The sequence below is a fragment of the Poecilia reticulata genome, linkage group LG16 (genome assembly GCF_000633615.1).
Source record: "Poecilia reticulata strain Guanapo linkage group LG16, Guppy_female_1.0+MT, whole genome shotgun sequence".
In the NCBI taxonomy this organism is placed as follows: domain Eukaryota; kingdom Metazoa; phylum Chordata; class Actinopteri; order Cyprinodontiformes; family Poeciliidae; genus Poecilia; species Poecilia reticulata.
This window is the reverse complement of record NC_024346.1, coordinates 29,405,554-29,428,764: the sequence shown is the minus strand read 5'-3', so window position 1 is coordinate 29,428,764 and position 23,211 is coordinate 29,405,554. Positions and strand designations below refer to the sequence as shown.

Sequence of the window (23,211 nt, the reverse complement as noted above, 5' to 3'; positions counted from 1 at the left end):
CACACACACACACACACACACACACACACACACACACACACACACACGCACCACAACATCTTCAGTTTTCATGCGCTGACGACCTCAAAGCCTGGAAAGTGTCAGTCATGACCTTTGACCTGAATTTAACTCCCACAAGGCTATGAAAAATATTTTCCCACATACAGATTCTTTAGCCACACTTAAATGTTTTTAGATAATCAAAATATATATAATTATGACTAAGAAAACTAGAATGCGTGTTAAAAAAAAAGTTTACAAAGTTAAATCTGTAAATAGTGTTTATCAAAGTGAGGGCAGCGGCCCTTTGGGGGACGAGCGGGAGGAGATAAGGGGACGTCAGGAAGTTGGAGGGAAAAAATGCAAAAATTAAAAATGTAATAATGCTTTGAATGATGAATTTTTAATTATTAATTTTTTTATAATAAAATCTCGTCTGTTTTCAGTCACCAAAAAAATAAGTTAAAATAACTTATTGAAATGTCATTTCAATAACTATTTATTACTGAATAGTGAAGAAAAGTGAAGAAAAAAAGCATAGATATTACCTGAAAATCCCATCATCTCAGATTCCTCCATTCCTCTCTGGACCTACATTCACACAGAAGCACACACACACACACAGAAGCACACACACAGAAGCACACACACACACACACAGAAGCACACACACACTTAAAATCCCTCAAATATTCACGTTAGTTCGTCAGTAGAAGCAGAAACGCCTGGCCTCACCTCTGTGGAAACCTCATCGGCTCTCTGCTCCTCGGCTGCCGCCTCCTGCATCGCCTCCCGCTCTCGCTCGCGCTCCGAGTCGGTGGACTCGGGCCCCCGGTCCCCGACCTGCAGGTCGGGCCCCGACAGCGGCGTTATGACCGCCGCCCGTCTCCACAGAGACAGAATCTCCTCAGGCAAAACTGTAGGCGTAAAGGCGTGTGGGTCAGAGATGCAATGCAGGAAAAAGCTTCGCTCGGTACTTTCATTAAAGCTTTAATTCACAGTATGTCGGTGCTGCACACAGAGACTCATTTAGCCAGGAAGTGCTGGATATTATCAAGCGGAAAATAGCTTCACTGACAGCTGCAGGGTTTGCTGAGCAGCTCGGCGGCCGGAATGACCCGGTGAGAGGGAGGCGGGGCGACGGCCGGCTCTCTGGTCTCAGTCAGAGGCTCCTCAATCTGCTGCTGCTGCTCCGACTCTGAGAGCTGCGTCTCCGGATCGAAGAACACCAGCTGCCTCCTCCTCCTTCTCTTCACCTCAGGTTGGGCCTCCTGGCGGGGTGAGCGGAATGGGACACAGCATTTAAGAAACCGGGTGACTGATGATGGGAAGATGGCTGCAGGAGGGGATTTATAGTGCAGGAGCAACGTTAAAGCATGTTGAAACTGTGAGATAATGTCATGCCATGTTTCTGTGTTCCCTGCTCAACCATAAGACAGGAGCACAACGTTTTAATGAGACAACAAGACAAATAAATGTAACTAATGGAAACAATTTGTGTCATTTCTCATCATGGCTTTTCTTGGCTTACTAATTATCATGGGCATTAACTGGACGAGGAGTAAAGACTCAAATAAGCAGGTCTGTAGGAGGGGCGATTGTTGGTACTGTCACTTTAAATTTAGCTCCTCTGGGACACAACCAGCCTCTAAAACTGACTGACTTAAAGGTGACCCATTATGCTTCCTTCAACAGGATACAATAGATCTATACAAAACATGTTCATTACAAACTTTGCACAAAATAATTCTTAGATAATGAGATTTTACTCTGATCAGTTCTGCTTATTTTGAGTTCCTCTCAGAATGAGATGGTTTAGGGCATCTTGTCACTTTAAATCCAAGTAATCTGCTGCTGGCCACACCCCCAACTCAACGTTTACACTCACAGCTGCAAACAACTGAGTAATTATATAGCTGCACATCTTTGAAAAGCAGAAGTGGAGCCTCCTGCACAACTAGCGAGAATGCAGCAAGTGGTTTCTGGATGGTAAGTCGACAACAAACCACTTGTCTTTTCCTGCAGCCATTGTACGGCACACACAGAGGTAAAACCGGCTGATCAGATGTTCTGGAGCTCAGCTTGGGTTTCTAGGTGACGGGCAGTGATTGCAAATTTGTGACATTACATTCAGAGCACAAAATACTTTAACTTATTCCCCCCCCCCCAAAATTCTGTGTTTTATTTTAAGAACTTGGGCTGTTTTTAGAAACAGCTGAAACCAAAATGGAAGCAGGACTTTTGCATAGTAGATAATCTGTATTAAAGCATATAAAGATATATTTAATCACGCATTTATGATTGAGTAAAAACTACAGTTTTTTAGAAGAACAACAAAAAGGAGAGAACTCGCCTCTAACTCGGGGCTCCTGCGTCGTCGCCGCGCTGCAGATGGCGGTGAGGGGACTCTGGGCGCCGGCACCGGGGTGACCGGGTCTCTGGGCATTAAGGGGGTTTCCCCAGAGGAGCCCGGCTCCTCCAGAGGCAGCAGCTCAGGGCCCTCGCTGGAGACGGTGGACGGCTGCAGGCTGACAGATGAAACAGTCGGTCAGATTTTGTTTCTTCTCATTCGTGTTTGTACGCGAGGAGGGAGGCGTTACTCTGCGATGGATGGAGTCATTTCCTTCGTCTTCTTGCTCGCCTCCTCCCCCTCCTCTCTCATCTCTTCTTGTATTGGCTCCAAACCTCCTGTTGACAACGCAGCAGCAGCAGCAGCTCCTCCATTAATTAAGCAGCTGGTAACTTACACTACAGCTGAGAAACGAGATCTAACTCAAACCTTCTTGAAAGTGATCCGGCTGGTCCAGGAGTAAATCGACAGTTTGTAGAAGATCATCAGTGAAGTCTTCCTCATCAAACTAGATGAGAGAGGAAAAAAATGGCCGTGAGAAAAAAAATAGACTGAAAGCGTTTTTATAGTTTCTCAGCCAGCAGGCGAACCTCTGCGGCGGCTGCGGCGCTGGCGGCGAGTATCGGCTCGCTCAGAGTGATGGATTCTGGGGAAGCGGAGATGCCTGAGGAAAAAAAACACAACTCATCGTTTAACTAAACATGGCTGTCGCACAATCCGGTGAAGACAGCAGGGAAAAATGAGGTGATGGGAGGTGAGGAACGTTTCCTTCCTGACACTAGGACCAAACCATGACACTCCCACCACCGCGTAATGCAGCTGCAGCACATAAAGAACAGTCCTACCATTTTCCGGACGTGGAGAAGCCGAAGTAGCTGAGCTGCTCCGTTCATGGAGCTCGGGAGACGATTCTCCCAGATCCTCCCAATTCATCTGACGCAGAAGGCAGAAAAAACCCCCTCAGTTATCCTGAGCGACGTGCATCGGGCTCGGCGCTCGTTTCCTGTCGGTCGGCACCTGCATCAGCTGCGTCGGGCTGGGCATCGTGTCCTGGAGGAGCATCTCTCCAAATAAAGGATCCGGAGCGCCTTCCGTCTCCTCCATGAGAAACAGGACATCAGGCAGGACTGCAGCTGACCTTGAATGAATAAAACAGGACTTAAAGCAGAAGAAGAAGAAGAAATGTGAGTTCATTTTACCATATTAAAGCAAATGTTCATACTTGCTTGGACCGGAAAGATCCGTTTTCCCTGAGCTTCTTTGTTTCAACAACTGGCCCAGAATGGACTGGACTTCCTCTGGAAGGGAACAAGCTTGTCTTGAGCTCCATCACTGTTTTTTTTCCCCCTCATAACCTTTCAGCGCTTTATAGTTTTCCTCACCCAGAAAGATGGTGCACTGCCGGTGGTAGACCAGGATGATGCCGTACTGCAGCTGTGAGGAGAGGTAGAGGGAGAAGCGGGGTCGCGGCAGGCCGGGTTGAGGCGGGGCGACCCGCTCCAGCAGGTAGTTCATGATGTCATCGCTGCCAAGGCAACAGCTTCGTTAACGTCATCAGTCCTCCGGTTGGTTTGTTTGAAAAACCCAGACGACTTTGTGTCGCCTTAATTATAAACGTGACTGAAAATCGATTGTGGGATTCCTCAAGGCTCCGTTCCCCGAACGCTGCTTTTTTAATGCATTTGTCGCCACATGACAATAGATTGCAGTCGTGGAGAAAGTGTGTCTTTAATTATTTTTTGCAATGTGGCTAAAAAGTACAGCTAAATGCTTATTTTCACTTGGATAGAATCTTACTGTCTGTAAAAACCAAACCAGGAAGTTACAGCTCATTCAAAGTGATGCTGTCCGAGTCCTGACCAAAAACACATCAATCTCTTAAACTCTGGAAAAAACGCCACAAAAACCTCCTTTGAGTCAAAGCTTCCCGTGGTGAAGCATGTTTGCTGCATGAAAGCTGCATTAAAAAAATGCATCTTCCCCACAAAATCAAGATTTAAGTGGTTTATTATATTTCAGTTGTAGTATTTTTCTGTGGTTCTTATCTTAATAAAACTTTAGGTTTCCATTTTATCACCTTTTGCATAAATGGTGGAACAAATAAAACTGTCATGCATTCAATAAAGCAACTATAGTTTAAAAAAATACTCACCAACTCCTTTTCACGTTGACTTTCAGGAAATCCCTGCGAGGAACTTTGATGCCTTTTGTGGCAACCAGCCTGAAATGTAAATAATTCATTTACTGCTGAATTAAAAACAGAAGGCAGAGCTAATTGTCAAATTCAGCATTTGAAGCTGATCAAAATGACAACAAGGAACAATTTATAAGGTTTTTATTATAATTAATTAAACATTATATGTTGAAGTGATCTTTTATTTACTAAAAAATATGTGATTACAGATGAATGCAATGTTAATTACGCTTTGCCTGGAAATGATCAGAAATATATTTTATTCTATTGATACATTAAAACATTTAGTTTGAGAGAATTTGGGAATAAACATAAAAAAGGTCAATTTTTGGTTTTAGATTTTAATCATTTCTGATTGATCGTTTAAAATAATTTTGGGAGTTCTGCAGCATCCTGTCATCATTCACCAGCATCTCTATGAAAAAAAATATCTTTACATATTTAAAGAACTAAATTTTTGTCTCCTTTTTATATTCTAATATCTTGATTTCCACAAATAATTTAAGGAGCTATATCGTCTTTAAGTTAAAAGTTATAATCAAAACTGATCAAAAACCTTCAAAAAAAAATAAATAAAAAATTCACATTTGAGGAGCACCTGTGGGAATCAAGCTTAGTTTTTTTTTGTTTTTTTAAAATCTACTCTCTTTAATCTTCAGAAATCTGACATTTGGTGAAGGACATCAAACGCTGCAGCGCTTTTGTTTTGACTTCAGAGGCGATGTTTGTGTTTGTCAGCTTTTAAAGATGCACCTGGACTCCGACATCTTTTTATTTAGGACAGAAAAAAAACAACAACAAAAAAAACTGGTCAACTCTGTGAGTCCAGTTTGTGATTAAATCGAACATCTGATATACATTTAAAAAGCGTAGACATATTTTAAATGTATTTAAAAAATTATGTACTGAGTAGTTCATGATTTTGTCACTTTTTGCAAAATTGTCCTTTTCTTTCTTTTAAACTAACCATTATTCTTTTGTAATGACAGATATATTAACGTAGTTTAAATAACTAAAAGAGTTCACCAGTATGAAGTTTTTATTCTTTTTTGTAAGCAGCAATGCAACACATCAAACTCGGTAATTTGATTAAAAAAAAAAAAAACTCTCTTAAGAATCAGATTAAGTAGTAACGTCCAGGTTCACATTACTAGTTCAGATTGAAAACGTCACAGGACTGTTGAAGGATTTAAAAGATTTTCACTCACCAGATCGTGGAGAAACATCCTGATCGACGGTTTAAAACAGCCGGGTAGTAAAACATGGTAAAAATGTTCCGAGTAAAGCAAAAAACATCCAAAACTGATGAAGGTTAGCAGCTTCTGCTCCGAGTTATACGTTCAAGGCAAATGTTTATCTTTATCTTTTTTTTTTTTTTTTAGATTGAGTTGAGCTGATTGGACGAACTCTCTGCCCGGTTGGATAAATAGGAAGAAACGGATCGTTTTGAGAGAACCTGGACTTCCGCAAGTTTGAGTCACTTCGAGCAGAAATAAAACATATTTAGCTGTTTTGGTCAGTAAGAGATTTTTCAGAAAACACAAAATAACTTATAATTCAAGCAGTAATAAATGAGTAACAAGGCAGGAGCTCCGGTCACTGAAGAAACCTTTATTCGGAGGTAAAGAAAACATTTAATGGACGACATCAGACACTTAAGAGACACAAGCTGGTAAAAAAAAAAAAAAAAAAAAAAACGCGAAAAGAACGAGATGCTACAAAATTCCTAGAACTTAAGAAAACATAAACTAAACGGGGTTCGGCGTTGAGGGGATGTTGTGCGAAGTCCGGGTGGATCACAGCAGCCGTCCACGGCACTCTGTGGATCCGCAGCAGCACAGCAGCTCTTTGCCTTCAACGCTTCCCACCTCGTAGTTATAATCCCAGGTCAGTTCTGTGCCGGCCCGAATGCGCCTGAACGCAACACAGTCAGGAAAAAAAAAAACATCAGCGGAAGAGACGGAAGGAAACTTTATCAGAAGATATAACAATATGAAGAAGAACGAAAGGGGTAAATGAGTTAAAAGACAAACTATTAGGCATTTCTGATCCATGAGAGTCAGACTTGTAACTGAAACCATTACAAAATGTTTTGACTCCCGACTAACCAGAGCTCCAGCAACAAATGTTTCTTGTCTTCAAATGCGTTAGAAGCTTAATATCATGAGATTGTAATGTTGAAAAGTTGAAGAGGTGTGAATACTTTTGCAGTTTCACAACACTTGGTTGATTCTTTTCTAGAGGAAATGTTTAAAGCTTAAAACTATCTTACCTCCAGTTGTTTTTTTTAATTCTTTATATATCAAAAATCAATTAAAATGACCGTATTTTCCAGACTATCGAGTGTACCATACTATAAGCCGCAGCTACAAATGTTTTGAGAAAAACTGGAAACGTATCTCCGCCGCTCTCGGTTTTCCATAAGGAGCCAGTAGAGGGCAGCAGAGGGCTGCGTCCTAATAAATCTGCTGGATTTACTAAGGACGGAGCTCCGTCTCCAACGCTGAACCATGGTTTCGTTCACGCCCAGTTTACGAACAGCGGCTCTATTTCCCTCCTGTACTGTCAGTTCGATAGCCTTCAACTTAAAAGCTGCATCATATGAGTTTGAAGAAATTTCTCCATTGTCCCTGCTGCTAGCATGTGCTTGTTCTAAATAAAAATGAGCACTTTCTTCTTTGATTTCCAATTTTGACTTCCAGTGATTCACTTCCTGCTAAAGAGCCCCCTAAAGTTCAACCAAGCCGCATGGTTCAAAGTGTGGTAAAAAAGTTGCGTCTTATAGTCCGAAAAATACGGTACTCTAGTTTTGCTTCATAGCCGTATCCATAAAATTGGCCTCTGTCTCTTTAAGGACCTCCCACGCTCCCTCATTAGCGCTTACAAACCATGTTTAAACTATAAATCCCCAGTACGGTGAAATTAACCCATTTCTAACTCACTTGCTGGCGAAGAACGCCACCCAGGGGAATCTCAAGTCGTGTGTGTCGACAAACACGTTCTGGACGAACAGGTTAGGACTGCAGCTGTGCTGCAATGCAGGTAATAGAAGAGCATGTCAATTTGGATCACAGAAAGCTGCTTTTAAATGACACAGAGAAAACTCTCTTACATTGAGGTAACGTCCCAGATTTCCCTCCAACTTGGCATCGATGATGTAGCAGGACTCTTCGCCGTCGAAGAATAGCCGGGTGTTTTTGGGAGCATTTTCTGCCCCTCCTCCAGGCTGCCCCTGGTGGCCGGGTTTGCTCCCCTGAGCGCTGTGCCCGACTCCCCCCCCAGACGGTTTCACCATCAGACTGTGGCTGTTCTTCAGGGCGATGCCTCGCGTGGATTTCACCGCCACCTGCTTCTTGGTCACGCCGGATACAGAAGCTCCAGCGAAGAAGAGCGCGGGGAAAGTCATGAAACACGTAGAGTAAAGATCTGGTGTTTGCTTTTTAACTGCGTTTACCCGGAGTGGCTTTCTCTCGGTCTTTGTTGTCTTCAGATCCAGAGCTAATCGTCTGAACATCGTCGCTGTCCGATAGAGTCATGACGTCCTGTTTCTTTGATTGCTCTGTCTTTATTTGACTGCAGAATAAGAATATTCTATGAGCAGGCAACATGGTTGGAAAATTTTGTGTAAAATTAAAGCTTAAAATGAAAAAACCCTATTAAATTTAGGGAGTTTGAGAATTTCAGCACACCTCTTGTTGTCTCCAGTTTCCTGTTGGAGAGAGAGAACAGAGTATTGAAGCAAAAATCACCCAAGTTAAAATATATAATCAGAGATTGTTTCATGTGGCTACTGGACAGATCAGGATGTAAAATAATCTCATGGTTTAATATTATTTGTTTTGTTTTACTGACCTTCTTCAGGCCCTGGCTTGTTAACCAGGAAGCCACTTTGCTTTTCCCCGTCTCCTCTGGCATGGAGGGCGGCTTCTCATCATCCTGGCCTTTGGCTGAGACGCTCAGTCCATCTTTACTGTCCTGACTCCCTGCAGCAGGAGAGCGAGAATTTACTTTATTTAGCAAAACAATCAGGCAGTAATAAGGCAAAGCATGGCTACCCGCATTCATCTTACGGTTTTAACATTAGCTAGCATGTTGTTGGCGTCCTACAACTGTTTATCACAGCGTGATAAAATAAGTTCTACCAAATTGACATTATTAACGACCCTTAAGCATTAGATGAAGGCGAGTCGATAAAAGATGAGAGAAAACATTAAACAGTACCTACTAGCGACATTAAAGCAATTTGTTCACGGTAAGATCATCAGGTTTTAGTAATATGTGTAAATAAGACTAACACAGTGAGCAATAGGGGTTTTTTCTAAAATGTAAGTTTTTATTTAAAAAAACAGAATTATATGAATAAAAATAAAAATATAAATATATTTAGTGTGCAAAGGACAAATGTTTGGGGGGCACATAGTGTTACCATAAAGAAAATAAAGATACTGCAATCATTTACATGTACAGCTCTGGGAAAAAAATAAGAAACCACTTAAAATGATCAGTTTCTCTGATTTTACTTTTTATAGGTATATATTTGAGTAAAATGAACATTGTTATTTCATTATATAAACTATTGACAACATGTCTCTGAAGTTACAAGCAAAAATTTTGTATTATTTACATAAAATGAGAAATGGTCAAAATAACAAAAAAGACGCAGTGCTTTCAGACCTTAAATAATGCAAAGGAAACAAGTTGATATTCATTTAGAAACAATATTAATGTTTTAACTCAGGAAGAGTTCAGACATCAATGTTTGGTGGAATAACCAGGAGGTTTTCAATGCTGTGGACTCCTCATTTTTTCCAGACCTGTGTTTTTTAAGGCTCTACTGCCGAGTTTGATCATCAGCGATGGATCTGCAGTACCTTCTTTGTTGCCCTTGGCCTGACCGCGAGTCGTGTAACTCCTCCACACAGAGCTGGGGGTGTAGTAGTTGTCCTTCACAAAGGTGTCGTCTGAGCTGTCGCTTTCATCTTCACTCTTTGAATCTTTCTCCTCTTCGTCGTTGCTGTCATCCGAAGAGCTGGAGCTCTGAGCTGCGGGACGAGGAAACATGTATGATAAAATGGCTGCCTGCTGCACATAAAAGCAGCAGGCAGTCATCACATGTTTGGGTTGGGACTCGCCTTTTTTCCTCGCAGCGCCGCTGGAGACCAAAGCGGACGGCTGGATCTTCATTCTGGACACGTCCACGCCGCTGCCCTCGCTGTCGGAGCAGTGCGCCTCGCTCTCGTAGCCTTCCTTGAAGTTCTCCACGCTCTCGATGTGGTCCAGGTTAGCAAAATACTCGTCGCCCATCTCTAGACCTTCTTTGTCAGCGAAATCATCAGTCAGGATTTTACCTGGGAAAATGGAAGAAAAGACAGACAATGCATGGATTCTGCATGGCAGCCAGATTGTGCCCGTCTTCCCATCAGTCCTAATCGTGTTTCTCACCAGCATAAATGCAAACAAATGATCCCTTAGCTATATCGTCCAGACAGCGAATGCCCCAGCCTTTGTTCTGGGTCTTGAAGAGCTGCAGACGGACCTGCAGGCCGTGCTGCACCAGCCGGTTGGTGCACATCTGAGCACAACATTTACACCTTTTGTTGCACTCATAGATCCTAAGAGAAGAAGCAGGAAGAAAGAAGACAATTTCACATTAAACACGAGGGCAAAAGTCGTTTTTAGTTATTATTTGCCTGTGTGGGAATGAAAGACATGAGTGAGTTATGCAGGTGAAAATGTCTGACCCTGTAGGTAAGCACTCCTCTAATCGTTTGTATGAATATCCGGCGCTGTGGTTGATCTGCCCCCCAGGTGTGCAGCCTGAAGCCTGCAGGGTCAGCTGGTGGCAGGAACATTTGGATCTGTAATTAAAAAGAAGAAATACCAAGATCCCATGACAAATCTCAAGGGTATTATCTGCAGCAGACAAATTGAAATAAAGGCGATTATCTCCACTGACTTGTCTTTGCAGCCGTCGGTACACTCACAGCCGACCAGGAAGTCTGAACTGGTGTTAATAAATACTCCGTCTTCAGGGATTCGCTCCTTGCCTTGTGGAGAGAGGAGAGAATGAGTCAGGCACAGCTGTCAGGTATCACATTATGACAGAGAAACTGTATTCAGCGGCAAAGTACAGCTGAACACACAAGTAATTAGCTGCATTTTAATTCTGACACAGATTGAGAATGACTTGCTAAAATTTGCTGTCATGTAAAAAAAAAAAAAAAAAAAAGAGAAACTGGACTGATTTTCTTTATTTATCTTAAAACATTTATCATTTATGGCGTATGTGTTAAATTGAAGGCCCGGGGGCCAAATCTGGCCCACCAGAGATTTTTATGTGGCCATTCAGACTCAAAATTATATCAATAAGTCTGTCCAGTTTTTCACAAATATGAAAAATTCACACAAAGTCAACAGAGCCACACATTTTCTTTCTGATTTTACTGAAATTTTTTCTCAAAATTGGCCAAAAACTTTGGGTTTAAATGACTGCTGCCTCAGTCTCACTTGGTGTCAAGTCATAATCTGTGATCAATATGGCGATTAATAAAAAAAAGGTCACATTTAACAACATACTTTAGTGCAAATACCATAATAATTTCTTACAAATATTTCTAAATTAACGTCAGAAAATCTCTGATTTTGATTGCAAAAAACAAACCTGGCTGGACCAACCAGTTAGAAAAGATGCTCAATATTATTTAATTTTAAGAAACACTCACTGAAACAGCTATTTATTGATATTTCAGCAATTTAATGGGTTTAATTCATTCTGGCTTTTTAAGAACATTCAGATTTTTGATATGGCCCAAAATGAAAATGAGTTATGGTAAGTTATGGTAGACTATTGCATCTAATGATAGATCCTAGATGCACATAAGTAAATTTAATTATTTTCCCATTTTGAGGAGCTGACATGTTTCTCCTTAGTACTTAGAAAAAAACGTATTTTTCTTTTACTAATATTTCATTTAAAGATTTTCATTACACACATGGAAAGACGAGAGAAATGCCTGAAAATAAATTAGTCGTTATTGAAGTTGAATATTTTCATACTGAAGAGTTTGGAGAAAATTTGTGCACGTTAAATAAATTGCACAGGGAAAGAAAGGCTTAGGAATGTGAACGACTGACCAAAGGAAGAATAAAACGGAATAAAAATATGAAATAATCCCACATTTGGTAGAAAATGGTTTTGATCCTTACTGTATTTTACGTTAGGTGGTGGAGTGGTGTCAATCTCATTGACGCAGGACAGAGGGATGTCCTCCTTCCCACTAGTGATGTCTGGAATGTAATAGAAGGGCCTTTGCGGCTGGAAAGGCCGGTCCACCAGGACGTACGGGTCGAGGCAGAACATCTCTAAGAATATAAAGTCACAGCGGGTCTGGAAGAGGTAGCTCTGGATCTCCCCCATGTTACGCAGACAAAGTCCACACGGAGCCTTGTAGATAACGTGGAAGGACATCTGGAGGTCGAACATAAAGAAACCATCACTTTAAGACTAAATCAATTTGCACACGCAGCATTTATAAAGGACTGTGCGTACTTTACGGTTGACTTTGCGTCGTCCCGTCATGCGTCTGAAGTCGTAGAGCAGCGGAGTGAGGAGGGGGTTCTTTCCTCTGTGCAGGTCTGACTTTGCTGGTCGGACGCGGTTCAGACATGCAGGCTGACAGGTGTGAGCCAGGTAGAAGATGCGGTCTGTCGGGGCTCTGTAGGACGGCTGCTGAGGGATGGTGGCCATCGCGTGCGTGACGATGGAAGGAGGCGGCACCAGGGCGGTCGTCTGTCTCTGATACGGAGGCGTGAAGGAGGACGTGGGCGTACTCGGGGTGCTCTGCACCTTTAAACTGTGGATTTAAAACTTTAAAAACTGAATTTGACTCGGATAACTTTGAAAGTTAAAACCGTTTCTTCATAAATAAAACAATTGTCAACAAAACAGCTACACAAAGTTATTTAAAACACTTAAATCGATGAAAATACAGAACTAAGTTGTTTTGTCCTTTCTTGAGAACATTGAGACTTACAGAACATCAGCTGCTTTCATCTTAAAAATAAAGAGTTTTCATGTTTTTCCTGGAAACTATTGTACTGAAGCGTTAAACTGTCGGAGACAGGAAATAAATTCAGGAGCAACATCTCTTCAAAACCTAAATGTTCATAAGACTGTATTCTTGGATTATCACCATTTATATTACTTGAAAATTGTCTCAAAAGAACAATGTTATCATTTATTGTGACAACACTTCTGGGACAATTTATCATCCACTAAATTCTGTTAGTACGACAGGCTTAAGCACAAGATGGCAGCAGTACAAAAATGGGGCTTTACCAAACATTGTTTCTGCATTAAAAATAAAAAATAAACTATCTAGTGCTAATTTTTGATCAAAGAACAGAATCTGAGTAGCTTTATTAGCTACTTTCTTGTTTGTGTTTACTGAATTTAATTGTGTAAAACTGTGAACTTACACTGAGAGGTTGCTGGCGTTGGCGGACGCAGCCTGCAAGATCTTGGAGGCGTGAGTCCCGCCGACACCAGGGATGAAATTAGACGTGCTCTTCTTTGCCATCTGATGTTTATTTCTTGAGGTGATAAAACAAAAGGGGAAAAAAAAATTGTTTATCTTGACACATTAAAGAGTGAGTTAGCTTCCCAAGAAGCTGTAATCGTTAAACCCTGACGGGAAGTGAAACCATCATCTGATGATGATCATTATTTACCTGTTCTTTTTACAGACGGTTTGGTGTAAAAATCCAATCATTCTCCCGCAGTCTAACAAAACCTGTTTAAAATACAAATTTACCCTAGATGATACTCTCACCTCTGAAGCGGTAATATTCCGATTTATTAGGCTTTCATGCAACCATTAAAAGATGCAAAATGACAAATAATTCCTTTTTTAAATTCGAAAATAAATATCTTATTGCCTAAAATACATTAGAAAAGCATTTCTATGGTGTTTGCTGCATCACTTGCAGCAAAGGATGTTTCAGTGAAAACAATAATTTTGACATCAACATGTGAAAAGCTCAGCTCTTCCTCTTTGACCTAACGTCAATGTAGAGTAGGACTGATATATTGATTATTTTTTTGACTGATTAAAAATGTGATTTTTTAAAATTTTTTTATTTTATTTTTTTACATAATTTGAATTAGGAAAAGCCTAATGCCACTTGAGGAGTTTTGGGTAAAACATATTTAGAGCCAAAATAAAAAATTTTTCATCTTAAATGCAAAAAGTTTGGGTATAGTTTTAGGTCAATTACTGCTCTGAGTTGTTCTTTCAGCGAATGGACTTTTTTTAAAAATCTGTATAATCCACACAATATTTAAATAATGGAGTTAACCGTTTCAGCTCTCATACTTACTCGATACGTTGAAGCTGGGCAGCCGGTGAGGGCTGAGGGGTTTGCTGGGTTTGTTGAGCTAGCAGCTGCAGGGTTTGCTGGGACGGCTGGACCTGCTGGGTCGGCTGGACCTGCTGGAGGAGCTGGGGCTGCGGCCGCTGCTGAAGCTGCTGGATCAGAGTCGTCGCTGGCGGCTGACTCTGGGTCGCTTGAGGAGGTTTGGCAGAAGAAACTCCGACGTGTTCGACGCCAGTGTACTGAACGACTGGGCCTTTACTCCTTAATGCTCCTAGAGATTGGAGAAAGTAGCAACAGACAGTGTAGAAGTAGTGACAGACGGAGAGAAATTCTCCAGTAAAGATCCAACTTTCTTCCCCAAAAAAAGAGCGTGTGGTAATTATTGATCAAAATACTTAAAGAAATTTAAACTATTATTAATGAAAGTTTTAGAATAATATGTGTTAAAAAAAAACAAAGTTACAGTCCCTAAATAGATCATATAATGTACATCTTTTGTGTTTTGAGTTTTGTTTGGGTTTGTGAAGGCAACCTGAAGTGATATCCAGGTGTTGGGCAGGTCTCTGTTTGGCCCAACATTAATGCCAAACTGCTAAAATAAGGCTTGGCAACATGTGAATGAGCCTGTCGCAATTAATCAATTACTCTGATGATTAATATTTTCCAAAAGGTAATTTTGACATCTTCACTTAAATTATGAATTCAGTTGAGTGTAGTTCTATATTTATTGTTTTTGGTTGTGTTTCACTTTGAAACAAAATCAAAGTTTATTAGTCAATGAGAGGGAAAAATTGCATCACGATGTCATTACCATCATATAACTTCAAAATAGTCTCAAAACAACATTATTGTTTATCGCATTATTATCGGGACAATTTATCGTCCAGCAAAATTCCTCATGACAGGTGAAGTTTGTTCAATCACAGCTGTTTTATTGTCTCAAACTAAGTTAATTCTCAGTTTTCCAGATTTTTATATTCAGGAAAGTTTAAAAGAAATCATTTAGTTGAAAGGTAAGTTAAAAATGTTATATATAAACTAGTTGTGCTGTAGGGCTGCACAGTGGCGCAGTTGGTAGAGCTGTTGCCTTGCAGCAAGAAGGTTCTGGGTTCGATTCCCGGCCCCGGTCTTTCTGCATGGAGTTTGCATGTTCTCCTGTGCATCCGGGTACTCCGGGTTCCTCCCACGGTCCAAAAACATGACTGTCAGGTTAATTGGCCTCTCCAAATTGCCCCTAGGTGTGAGTGTGTGCATGGTTGTTTGTCCTGTGTGTCTCTGTTGCCCTGCGACAGACTGGCGACCTGTCCAGGGTGTATCCCGCCTCTCGCCCGGAACGTTAGCTGGAGATGGGCACCAGCACCCCTCCCGACCCCACTGAGGGACAAGGGTGAAAGAAAATGGATGGATGGATGGATGGATAGTTGTGCTGTAATTAAAGGGTAATTAACTGCTGCGATATGTGGGCAACATACCACTTTGATTTTATATAGAAGTTTTTTTAAAGTGAAATTTGTGGTTGAGGACTCCACTTTGACTTTCCTCTGTCATCTTTTCACTTTTGTGACTCTGTATTGTTGACCGTAAAATGGTAAAAACAGGTAATGCAATTAATTTGCATGGTGTAATATTAATGCTTTAAACTGTATGACAGTAATAATAATAAAGGCTCAAACCCAGCCAGTCAGGCTTTGACAATGTTCAATACAAGCTTTTAATGTTGCAAATCTGTGTCCAGTTACCCATGTTTGGCCTTGTCCTCTGGTGGCCAGCTAGCTTCTTTTCTTGAGTGTTTGCTGAAGCCAGTTTCAGATTGAACATGGGCTCCAACCTGGTGGATCCTCTGTAAATCCATTCGCTCCTCTTATCGTCCTGCTCAACACCAAGAAAACACACGAAACGGTGTAAAAACACTCTACACGATTAAAGTGCCACATCTTTCTAAGATATATTAATGACACAGTTGATCTGGAAGCTCTGAAAAATGGTATTTGGATTGGGATGAGAGGCTGGTACGAACCAGAAAGAGGATCTTGACCAAGCTGCTGTCCACCTCCTCCACTTTGCTCTTCCACCAGGTCCCCTCCCACTCCGTCTTGATTATCTGGCCGACCTTTAGGAGCACCATCGGCCTGCTGGGATAGGCGGAGATGTACTCCTCAATGAAGTCCCGACAAGATGCATCCTCTATGTCCTCCCAAGTTCGCTTTACTACACAAAGAAACAGAAACACTTCATTTATCTCTTTTCCTACATGTTATTTTTATGATTTTTATCAAAAACAGAAGTTAAATCCTACGTGGTCTGCAAACTGGATACAGTTCAGGAAGGATCACATATGAAGCGTAGCCGTCGTCAAAGAAGATCAGAAACCTGAAACACAAAAGTTGTTTATCACTGAACTTTTGGAAATGTTATTTTTTATTTGATTTATTTATTTCAATCAGCAGGACAGAGAAAACATGTCATACATAATTTGTTTAACATCACTTTTCTGCTTATAAAGGGCTAATTGTAAAAAACTTTGTAATTAAAACCATGTTATAATATTAATGTGCCTGTTCCAACAACTAAATTATACGACATTGACAAAATGGTTACAAATTAACTCATAAGACGACAAACAAATCTAGGGATAATAAGAATAGCAACAGTAACAATTGTAAATAACAACCAGACAAACAGCATCAGAATAATTACCAACTTCTTGCCGATGTAAACCTATAAATTCTTCTTCATCTGTGTTATACGACAACAAATAAAACTTATACCTCATGCGGTTCTTGTTGTTCGGCATCTCTGCCACGATTCCAGCGTACAGCCACACCAGGTTTCCGTCTTTGTACTTGGCGACAACACGAGCCCCGACGTACAGGCTCTCCAGGGTGGGGTTGTAGTCAAACGCCACATGATTCCCCGACAACAGACTCTTGCCTTTATCAAACCTCACCTTGTACTTAAACACACCGTTTCCTGGGAACAAAGAGAGCTTCTGGATCATCAAAACAATCCAACAGAGCAAGAAACAAAAGCTGTGTAAAACGTTGTGATGCTCATACTGAGTTTAAAAGAAACGCACCAACAGGGTTAATTGCCACCAGGTTGCCTTTATGCCACGTCTTGGTGCGTTTCTTTCCCAGGATGTTCATCCCCACTTTGAGCTCGTCTTCTTTTATGTTGGGGTTTGGCTGCGTCTGCGTCATCGTCTGATGAGATGGAGCTTGTGATACAAATATAGCTGGTGTCGGGCTCTGAATTCCTGCAGGATAACATTTTTTTAAAATCCAAACATTAGCACCAATAAAAGCTCCAGAAAGCTAGAAGCTTTGCGTGTGCTCACCTGGCTGAACTACAGACTGCACTGCTGTTCGTATCAAAGGCGAGCCGGCAGAGGGCTTGGTGACTATTTGGACCAACTTCTGGACCTGCTGGGTGGTTTTCTGCAGAACTGCAGAGGCTTCGTTTAACTGGTGGTGAAAGAGCAGAAGTCAGAACAGCTGGAAACAATGTGGACTTTTAGTGGAACATGAGAAGACAATTCATGACGTGGAAGACGGGATGAGGATGGTCACAGTGCGCTTCTTTCTTCATTTGTTTTTGAGCCTTGGTTAATGTTTACTTGTTATATTTAATGGTGCAGGACATGATTTTTGTTTACATCATAGTCCATTTTTTCTTCTATTATTTGTTACATTTTCCATTTATTAATTTTTCCCAAAATATGTTACCAATTCACGCAACACTTTTAGTAAAGAGGTATTTAAGAATTATATTTTAAAATGTTATACTCTGTAAAAAAAATACTCATAACTCTTTTTATAAATATTTATTTTAATTAATGTAAATTATTAAACGTTTTTGTTTATTTCATTCATTAAAACAAGTTTTGCTGAATTTATATGAAACTATATTTGAGGTAAAATGGATAAATATCCTGTTGACAAAACGGCTTGTTCCTAGAAATATGTATATTCAGCCCACACAAATGAACCTTCTGGCACCATGTTCAATTCCTAACAGGAAGTCTTGGTTGTTTTGAAGAAATCTGATTGGTTGACAGGTTTTAGCTTAGCGCTACACTGCCCCCTATAGGCTTGGCATGTTTAATACAACACTCAGGACCAGATTGCGAGAGTTGATGTGGATGAAAACCTTTCAGAAAACGATGCCATGTGTACAATTATTTTTGGAGGTGGAAATATTAATTTCAGGCCCTGAGACTGTGTTTTACAGATAATTTAATTAATCATTCATCATGGTCATCAGAAGAGGAAAAACCGCGGCCGGCTGCTCTCACTGTTGGGTCCTTAGATGGCGTTTGTGTCTTTGGAGGAACCACTGATGGTGGAGAACAGAAGTGAGAGATAAAATAAGAGCGTTAGCATTTCCAGCTACTGCAGCACTGACAGTAACTCTGTAGAAAACCATGACTTACAACATCCCACAGCTATGACGTCATCGTCGTCATCGTCATCAATCTCGATGACTTCAGAGGGGAGCCCTCCTCCTCCGCCGCCTTCGTCCTCTGAGCTGCTCTCTCGGTAGACGAGGCCGTTGTTTTCATACGCTGCCCTCACCAGCTTCTCACACTCCAAAACGGACCTGAAGAATCAGAGAGACGAAATGAGCAACTGGCAGAAAACACCAGTTAAACCCAAAAAAGTAACACCTTCCATACTGGTTTGCATCGTTGAGAAGTTTCTCTGTCTTCGCCTCTTCTTTCTCTTTCTGTTCCACCCATTCCTCGAGCTCTATCAGCTGGGCTTTTTTCTTCTTCACAGCCTCGCTCTGCTCCACAGCCTCCTCAATCCATTTCTTCAGGTCATCCAGTGAAACTCCCAACTCGTCCTCCAGACTGGGGTCCCAGCCGTCGACCTCCATTCTGAGGAAGGGACACAACCAGCAGAAAAGCATCACATTTTATGTCCATCAGACAGACTCAACACTTACTTGGGCTTATATGATCCTTGAATGAACGAGCGAAGTGATATTAACACAAATTATGGTTCTGGAAAGTGATGGTGACAATTCTGTTCCCAGAAAAGCCTGGCACAAAGTTGATGTGTCAGCCAGGAGAAATTCATCACTATGGGATTTAAGAGGCACAATCAATAAAAATAGGGTAAAAAATTAACTTATAAAATGCTTGAACTATATCTTGAAAAGCACAATTTTTTTTAAAACTCTAAAATTAAACAATCAAACAAATAAAATGCTTGTTAAATGGTTGAATTCATGCGTATAACACAGCTTGAATATGATCAGTGTAAGAAATAGAGGTCAGCTTGGTGACTATATAACGCACAAACACGTTACTATCAAATAATATAATGCTTAATAATATAATTTTATTAGGAAATCTACCATTTTAAATGACTGAACCTGCTTATTCACCCAAATCTTATTGAGATAATAAACACTGAATGCAATATCAGAAAACACAACATACATGTTTTAAGGGAGCAACAGTTCAATTGTTGTATTTTAGGAAGGTCTTAAAATGCTGTTGAAGTTTTTAAGTGATATATGTTTACTTTAAAACACTATTACTAAAAGCAATACAAGAATAACAGTATCACAGAGTTTATACATCCTACATATTTATAGAGACTTCAATAGACATATAGATGGATAGACGGGATAAAAATAAATTATATGTTGCTGTGTAAACATGACATGGAATATTTTGGCATTATTTGCTAGAGCATAAATGCACCTCTCTGTAAAAAGGATGAAACAATAGTGTCTCAGTCAATCTTGGCCTCCAAATCAACTTTAAAAAGTATAACAGCCGAGTATAAAATCATGAAATACAAACATTTTTATTATTATTATCTAGATTGCGTTTTCATAAGTACCCAGAAAAACCACTCGATTTACTCTCCATACTTTTCCAGAGGGCACTTAACTGCGGGAAAATCTTACACTTACAGGAAGTTTCTATTTCTGAATTTTCCCTTAGATATCCTCCAGATAAAATCAAGTTAAAAAATAACAAATGAATGCAAAATAATGCGACCATTAGCAGAGAAAGATGCAGCAGATCCCATGCTCAGTTTGGTGAAGCAGATATGCAAGCGGTTTTCTTTCTGCTGATCGGCAGCCCGCCTGTGAACGGTAGGTGTTTGTAACTCGCTCATTCATAGAAACCGCAGAAGGTTTAGTCAGAAAGTAAAGAAACAAGCGCAAAACAGCTCTAACTCATAAGGCAATATGATTATCTTCTTAGTAAACATCTGAGAAGCATAGTAGAAACAAATGCACCGGCAATATTTTGCGACTATTTTGTTTATAAAGCACAAAATGTGCAGACTTGCAAAATAAAGTTATTTAAGTCAGCGTATTAATTCAAGAAGTCACAACTGTGTTTTATTATGATGTGTTTTATTTAGCAGCAAACAAGATTCAAGAGTATGCTAGCTGGTTAGCCTAGCACGAGCAATGAAATGTGTTTATATTTCGGACAGGTTGCGGCGGCTGCCTGCAAAATAAACATTATTCTATAGTTTGCAATTGTTCTCAAAAACGTGACACACACTGAACTCAAACGACTAATGAAAGGCCAATTAAAAACACTCACCCATCACCGCTTTCCATTCTGTCGATAGCAAAATTTTAAACTAGCTTGTTGCTAACGCGAAGGATGGGCTACAAAGAGTAGCGCATGCTGTGGTTGCCGGGGCACCCGAGGTGGGCGGTGCTGCTTGTCAAAAAAAGCGCTATAAATGATATCACTAACAGACAGAAAAGACAGGCTGTTAAAAGTATACTTTTACCCTTAATCTTTGCGGATTTTATTCCACAGCTGGCTGTTGTCTTAATAGCTATTATCATCTAATGAGACTTGCTTTGTGAAATATCAGCATCTATACTTTTTTTTCCATTTTCTAAATATTTACATATACTGACTTGTTTTGCTTAGAAAATAGATTATTTTAGGAAATACGGTGCTTTCAAATAATCATTTTTATGCACATATTTGCCACTTTCCAATAATACCACTTAAGAGTTTTAACCTTCTTCGTAGCACACTCACTTCATTTGAAGATTCAGAATAACCATTAGTTGCATCCAAAATAGAAACCTCACAGGCAAACAGAGTAAGTCACCAAAGCACGATTCCACGTGAGGAGTCTGAACCATTCTTTGGTCTCCATCATTCCTCTGTGTCGTCCTCCTGCTCCTCCATGTAGGTGGACACAGAAACGGCACTGTAAGGGTCCAGCACCAGGTGAGCACAGCGAACAATGGTCACGAGCAAAAAGAAGCAAAGAAGGGAGAAAAAGAAGAGGGCAAAACCAAGATCCACATCTACTTCAAATCCTCTCAGAGGACCGACTGAAGGGTCCATGTTAAAAAAAAAAAAAGCACAAAATCCAAAAATGTGTTTCTACGTCTCATCTGATTCCAGAAAAAAAAGATCCTGAAAAGTTTGATATCATTTCACCTCTGCTTTGTTTATCACTATTGTTAACCTAAGCTGATTTCTTTTTATTGTCCAGTTCTGTTCTGCTGTTTCGCCTTTTTTCCTCCAATGAGCGAAACACAGGCGCCCTTGTTTGGCACCTGTGACCTCCTTGAATAGTTAATAGGGAGTTTGGTAACAAACATGTCATTCCGGTGACTAGAACTCTCATGTATCTGTGTAGAACAGAAAAATTCAGAAAACTCGTTACATCTGCCTTTGAATTGCCTGATAATGTAAGTTTTTACTGCGTTGTGCACGCTCTGAAGTTATGCCAATTTGCTTAAAATAAATATGAAACAGTTCACACACAGTTCTGCTCCGATGAACAACACTTACAATTATTTCATGACAAAAATGTTCTAAAAAAGTAGGAAGTGAAATGACAAAGAAGAAAAAAGGTTAGAGTAGAAAGAGGATATGATGCTTTTGCTGTAATCTAGTTAAGAGGGCTCGGAAACTGATCCTGAGTTTAAAAAAACCCAAACAGTGCAGGTTACCTAATGAATGCACAGGCTAAAAGTGTGGTGAGTATATTCAAATAAAACCAAATACAGAAAAATAGGACAAACGGATGGGAAGCATTTGCGTTAAACATGATTCAAGTATATATCCTACATATTAAATGAGATTTAAGTGTCCATGAGTGTCTTAAAATATCACATTTTTCTGTTGCTATCCCTAAGTGGTGAAAAATTAAGATGGAAACTGACCCGTACTTCTGTCGCATCTCCAGAACTTCACAATTAAGCAGATAATTATGTAGTTTAGTTTGTGTTCCTTCACTTTTTTTTTTTACATTTTTACCACTTAATTACTTCTGCAGAAGTTAAATGGTATTTCCTTCCAGTCCTCAAACAACCCTTCTTCCATCTCAACCTAAACTCACAGGATAAAAGTATTTTTTTAAGTGTATTTGTAAGGAATATAAAAAAAAAATTCCAATATTAGTTTGCCAGTTCAATACTAGTTTTTATGATTAAATAACTTGGAAAGGCACCTGAGCTCAAAAGCTTTCAATAAATGACTGATTTCCCTCATTTAATCATTCAACGCCATTAGCATTGTCCTTTCAGCACATAACCTGCTGCGCACTAGAAGAGCTAATAATTATTTTCCTACTGTCTGTATTCTTCAACATATAAGCAGAAAGTTTTGCAAACCATTTTACTTTTTTAATGTTATTTTTTTCTCTCCACACTGCTTAGTTAGCATGTTACTGTAGATCAAGATGCTAATCCTAACCTAGCGTCTATCGTTAGTATTTCAGCTAGCTTTAGCAAAAGCGCAGTTGTCACCTTACAACTTAGCTTTGCTAACTATTTTCTGCATGAATTTCTAATACTTTTAGCGTGGGATTTTAGCAATAACAGAAATATCTTAAATACTTCCCCACTGGTGGCATGGCTTTTCCTGTTTTTATCCAGTTTTCACTTCGTGACATTATTATTTTTATTTTTAAGTCATGAGGCTGAGGTAGCAAGCGATTTAACAGGTTGTTGCTAGGCAACCAAAGACCAAGTTAGGCGATGCCACGCACCTTGCTTAAGTCGCCGTCTATGGCTGTAAAAGTTGAGCCACTAAAGCTTGTCCTCTGCCTACGTATCCCAGAGTGCTGTGCGGTTCTGGATCAGAGTTCAGTGAATATTGGACCAGATCCATCACATCTATCGATTACTGATTTATTGATCAACCCCATGTCTTGGCTATTTACTTGGTTTGAATTTGATTATGAAAAGCTTACATATTCTTATTATTCTTGATTAAGTTTTTAAGAGCAGTTTTCCTTTTATTTTTATATGAATTGTGCTATATCTCTCTAAATATGTA

General features: G+C 40.1%; 2 protein-coding genes across 3 annotated transcripts in view; both read right to left on the bottom strand.

Annotated features, from left to right (window-relative positions):
- Positions 1–5,897, bottom strand: part of LOC103478741 (meiotic recombination protein REC8 homolog) — a 7,523-nt gene extending 1,626 nt beyond the window's left edge. Inside the window, exons 1-13 of the mRNA XM_017309291.1 lie at positions 5,753–5,897; positions 4,503–4,571; positions 3,733–3,875; positions 3,573–3,648; positions 3,368–3,488; positions 3,196–3,283; positions 2,941–3,014; positions 2,780–2,858; positions 2,601–2,688; positions 2,354–2,528; positions 1,079–1,271; positions 736–917; positions 549–591 (exon numbers count right to left, since the gene is read on the bottom strand). Of these exons, the coding sequence (XP_017164780.1) occupies positions 549–591; positions 736–917; positions 1,079–1,271; positions 2,354–2,528; positions 2,601–2,688; positions 2,780–2,858; positions 2,941–3,014; positions 3,196–3,283; positions 3,368–3,488; positions 3,573–3,648; positions 3,733–3,875; positions 4,503–4,571; positions 5,753–5,808 (1,387 nt within the window). The 5' untranslated portion in view covers positions 5,809–5,897. The remainder of the gene's footprint in view (positions 1–548; positions 592–735; positions 918–1,078; positions 1,272–2,353; positions 2,529–2,600; positions 2,689–2,779; positions 2,859–2,940; positions 3,015–3,195; positions 3,284–3,367; positions 3,489–3,572; positions 3,649–3,732; positions 3,876–4,502; positions 4,572–5,752) is intronic.
- A 238-nt stretch (positions 5,898–6,135) lies between these two features.
- setdb1b (SET domain bifurcated histone lysine methyltransferase 1b) lies at positions 6,136–22,942 on the bottom strand. Of its 2 annotated transcripts, none has more exons than XM_008432726.2 (25): positions 22,922–22,942; positions 18,595–18,798; positions 18,352–18,518; positions 18,214–18,254; positions 17,257–17,383; positions 16,996–17,175; positions 16,688–16,889; positions 16,216–16,289; positions 15,937–16,127; positions 15,659–15,788; positions 13,923–14,190; positions 13,023–13,136; positions 12,094–12,397; positions 11,751–12,012; positions 10,501–10,591; positions 10,286–10,402; positions 9,987–10,156; positions 9,677–9,892; positions 9,416–9,586; positions 8,397–8,527; positions 8,234–8,253; positions 7,999–8,117; positions 7,657–7,919; positions 7,487–7,575; positions 6,136–6,458 (listed from the first exon to the last, which is right to left on the bottom strand). In XM_008432726.2, exons 2-25 carry the CDS (start codon positions 18,795–18,797, stop codon positions 6,341–6,343), a joined length of 3,768 nt encoding a protein of 1,255 aa, XP_008430948.1. In that variant the 5' UTR covers position 18,798; positions 22,922–22,942; the 3' UTR covers positions 6,136–6,340. The 2 variants fall into 2 exon arrangements, with proteins under 2 accessions (XP_008430948.1, XP_008430947.1); XM_008432725.2 differs by lacking the exon at positions 22,922–22,942 and adding an exon at positions 20,497–20,603.
- Between the last annotated feature and the right edge of the window lie 269 nt (positions 22,943–23,211).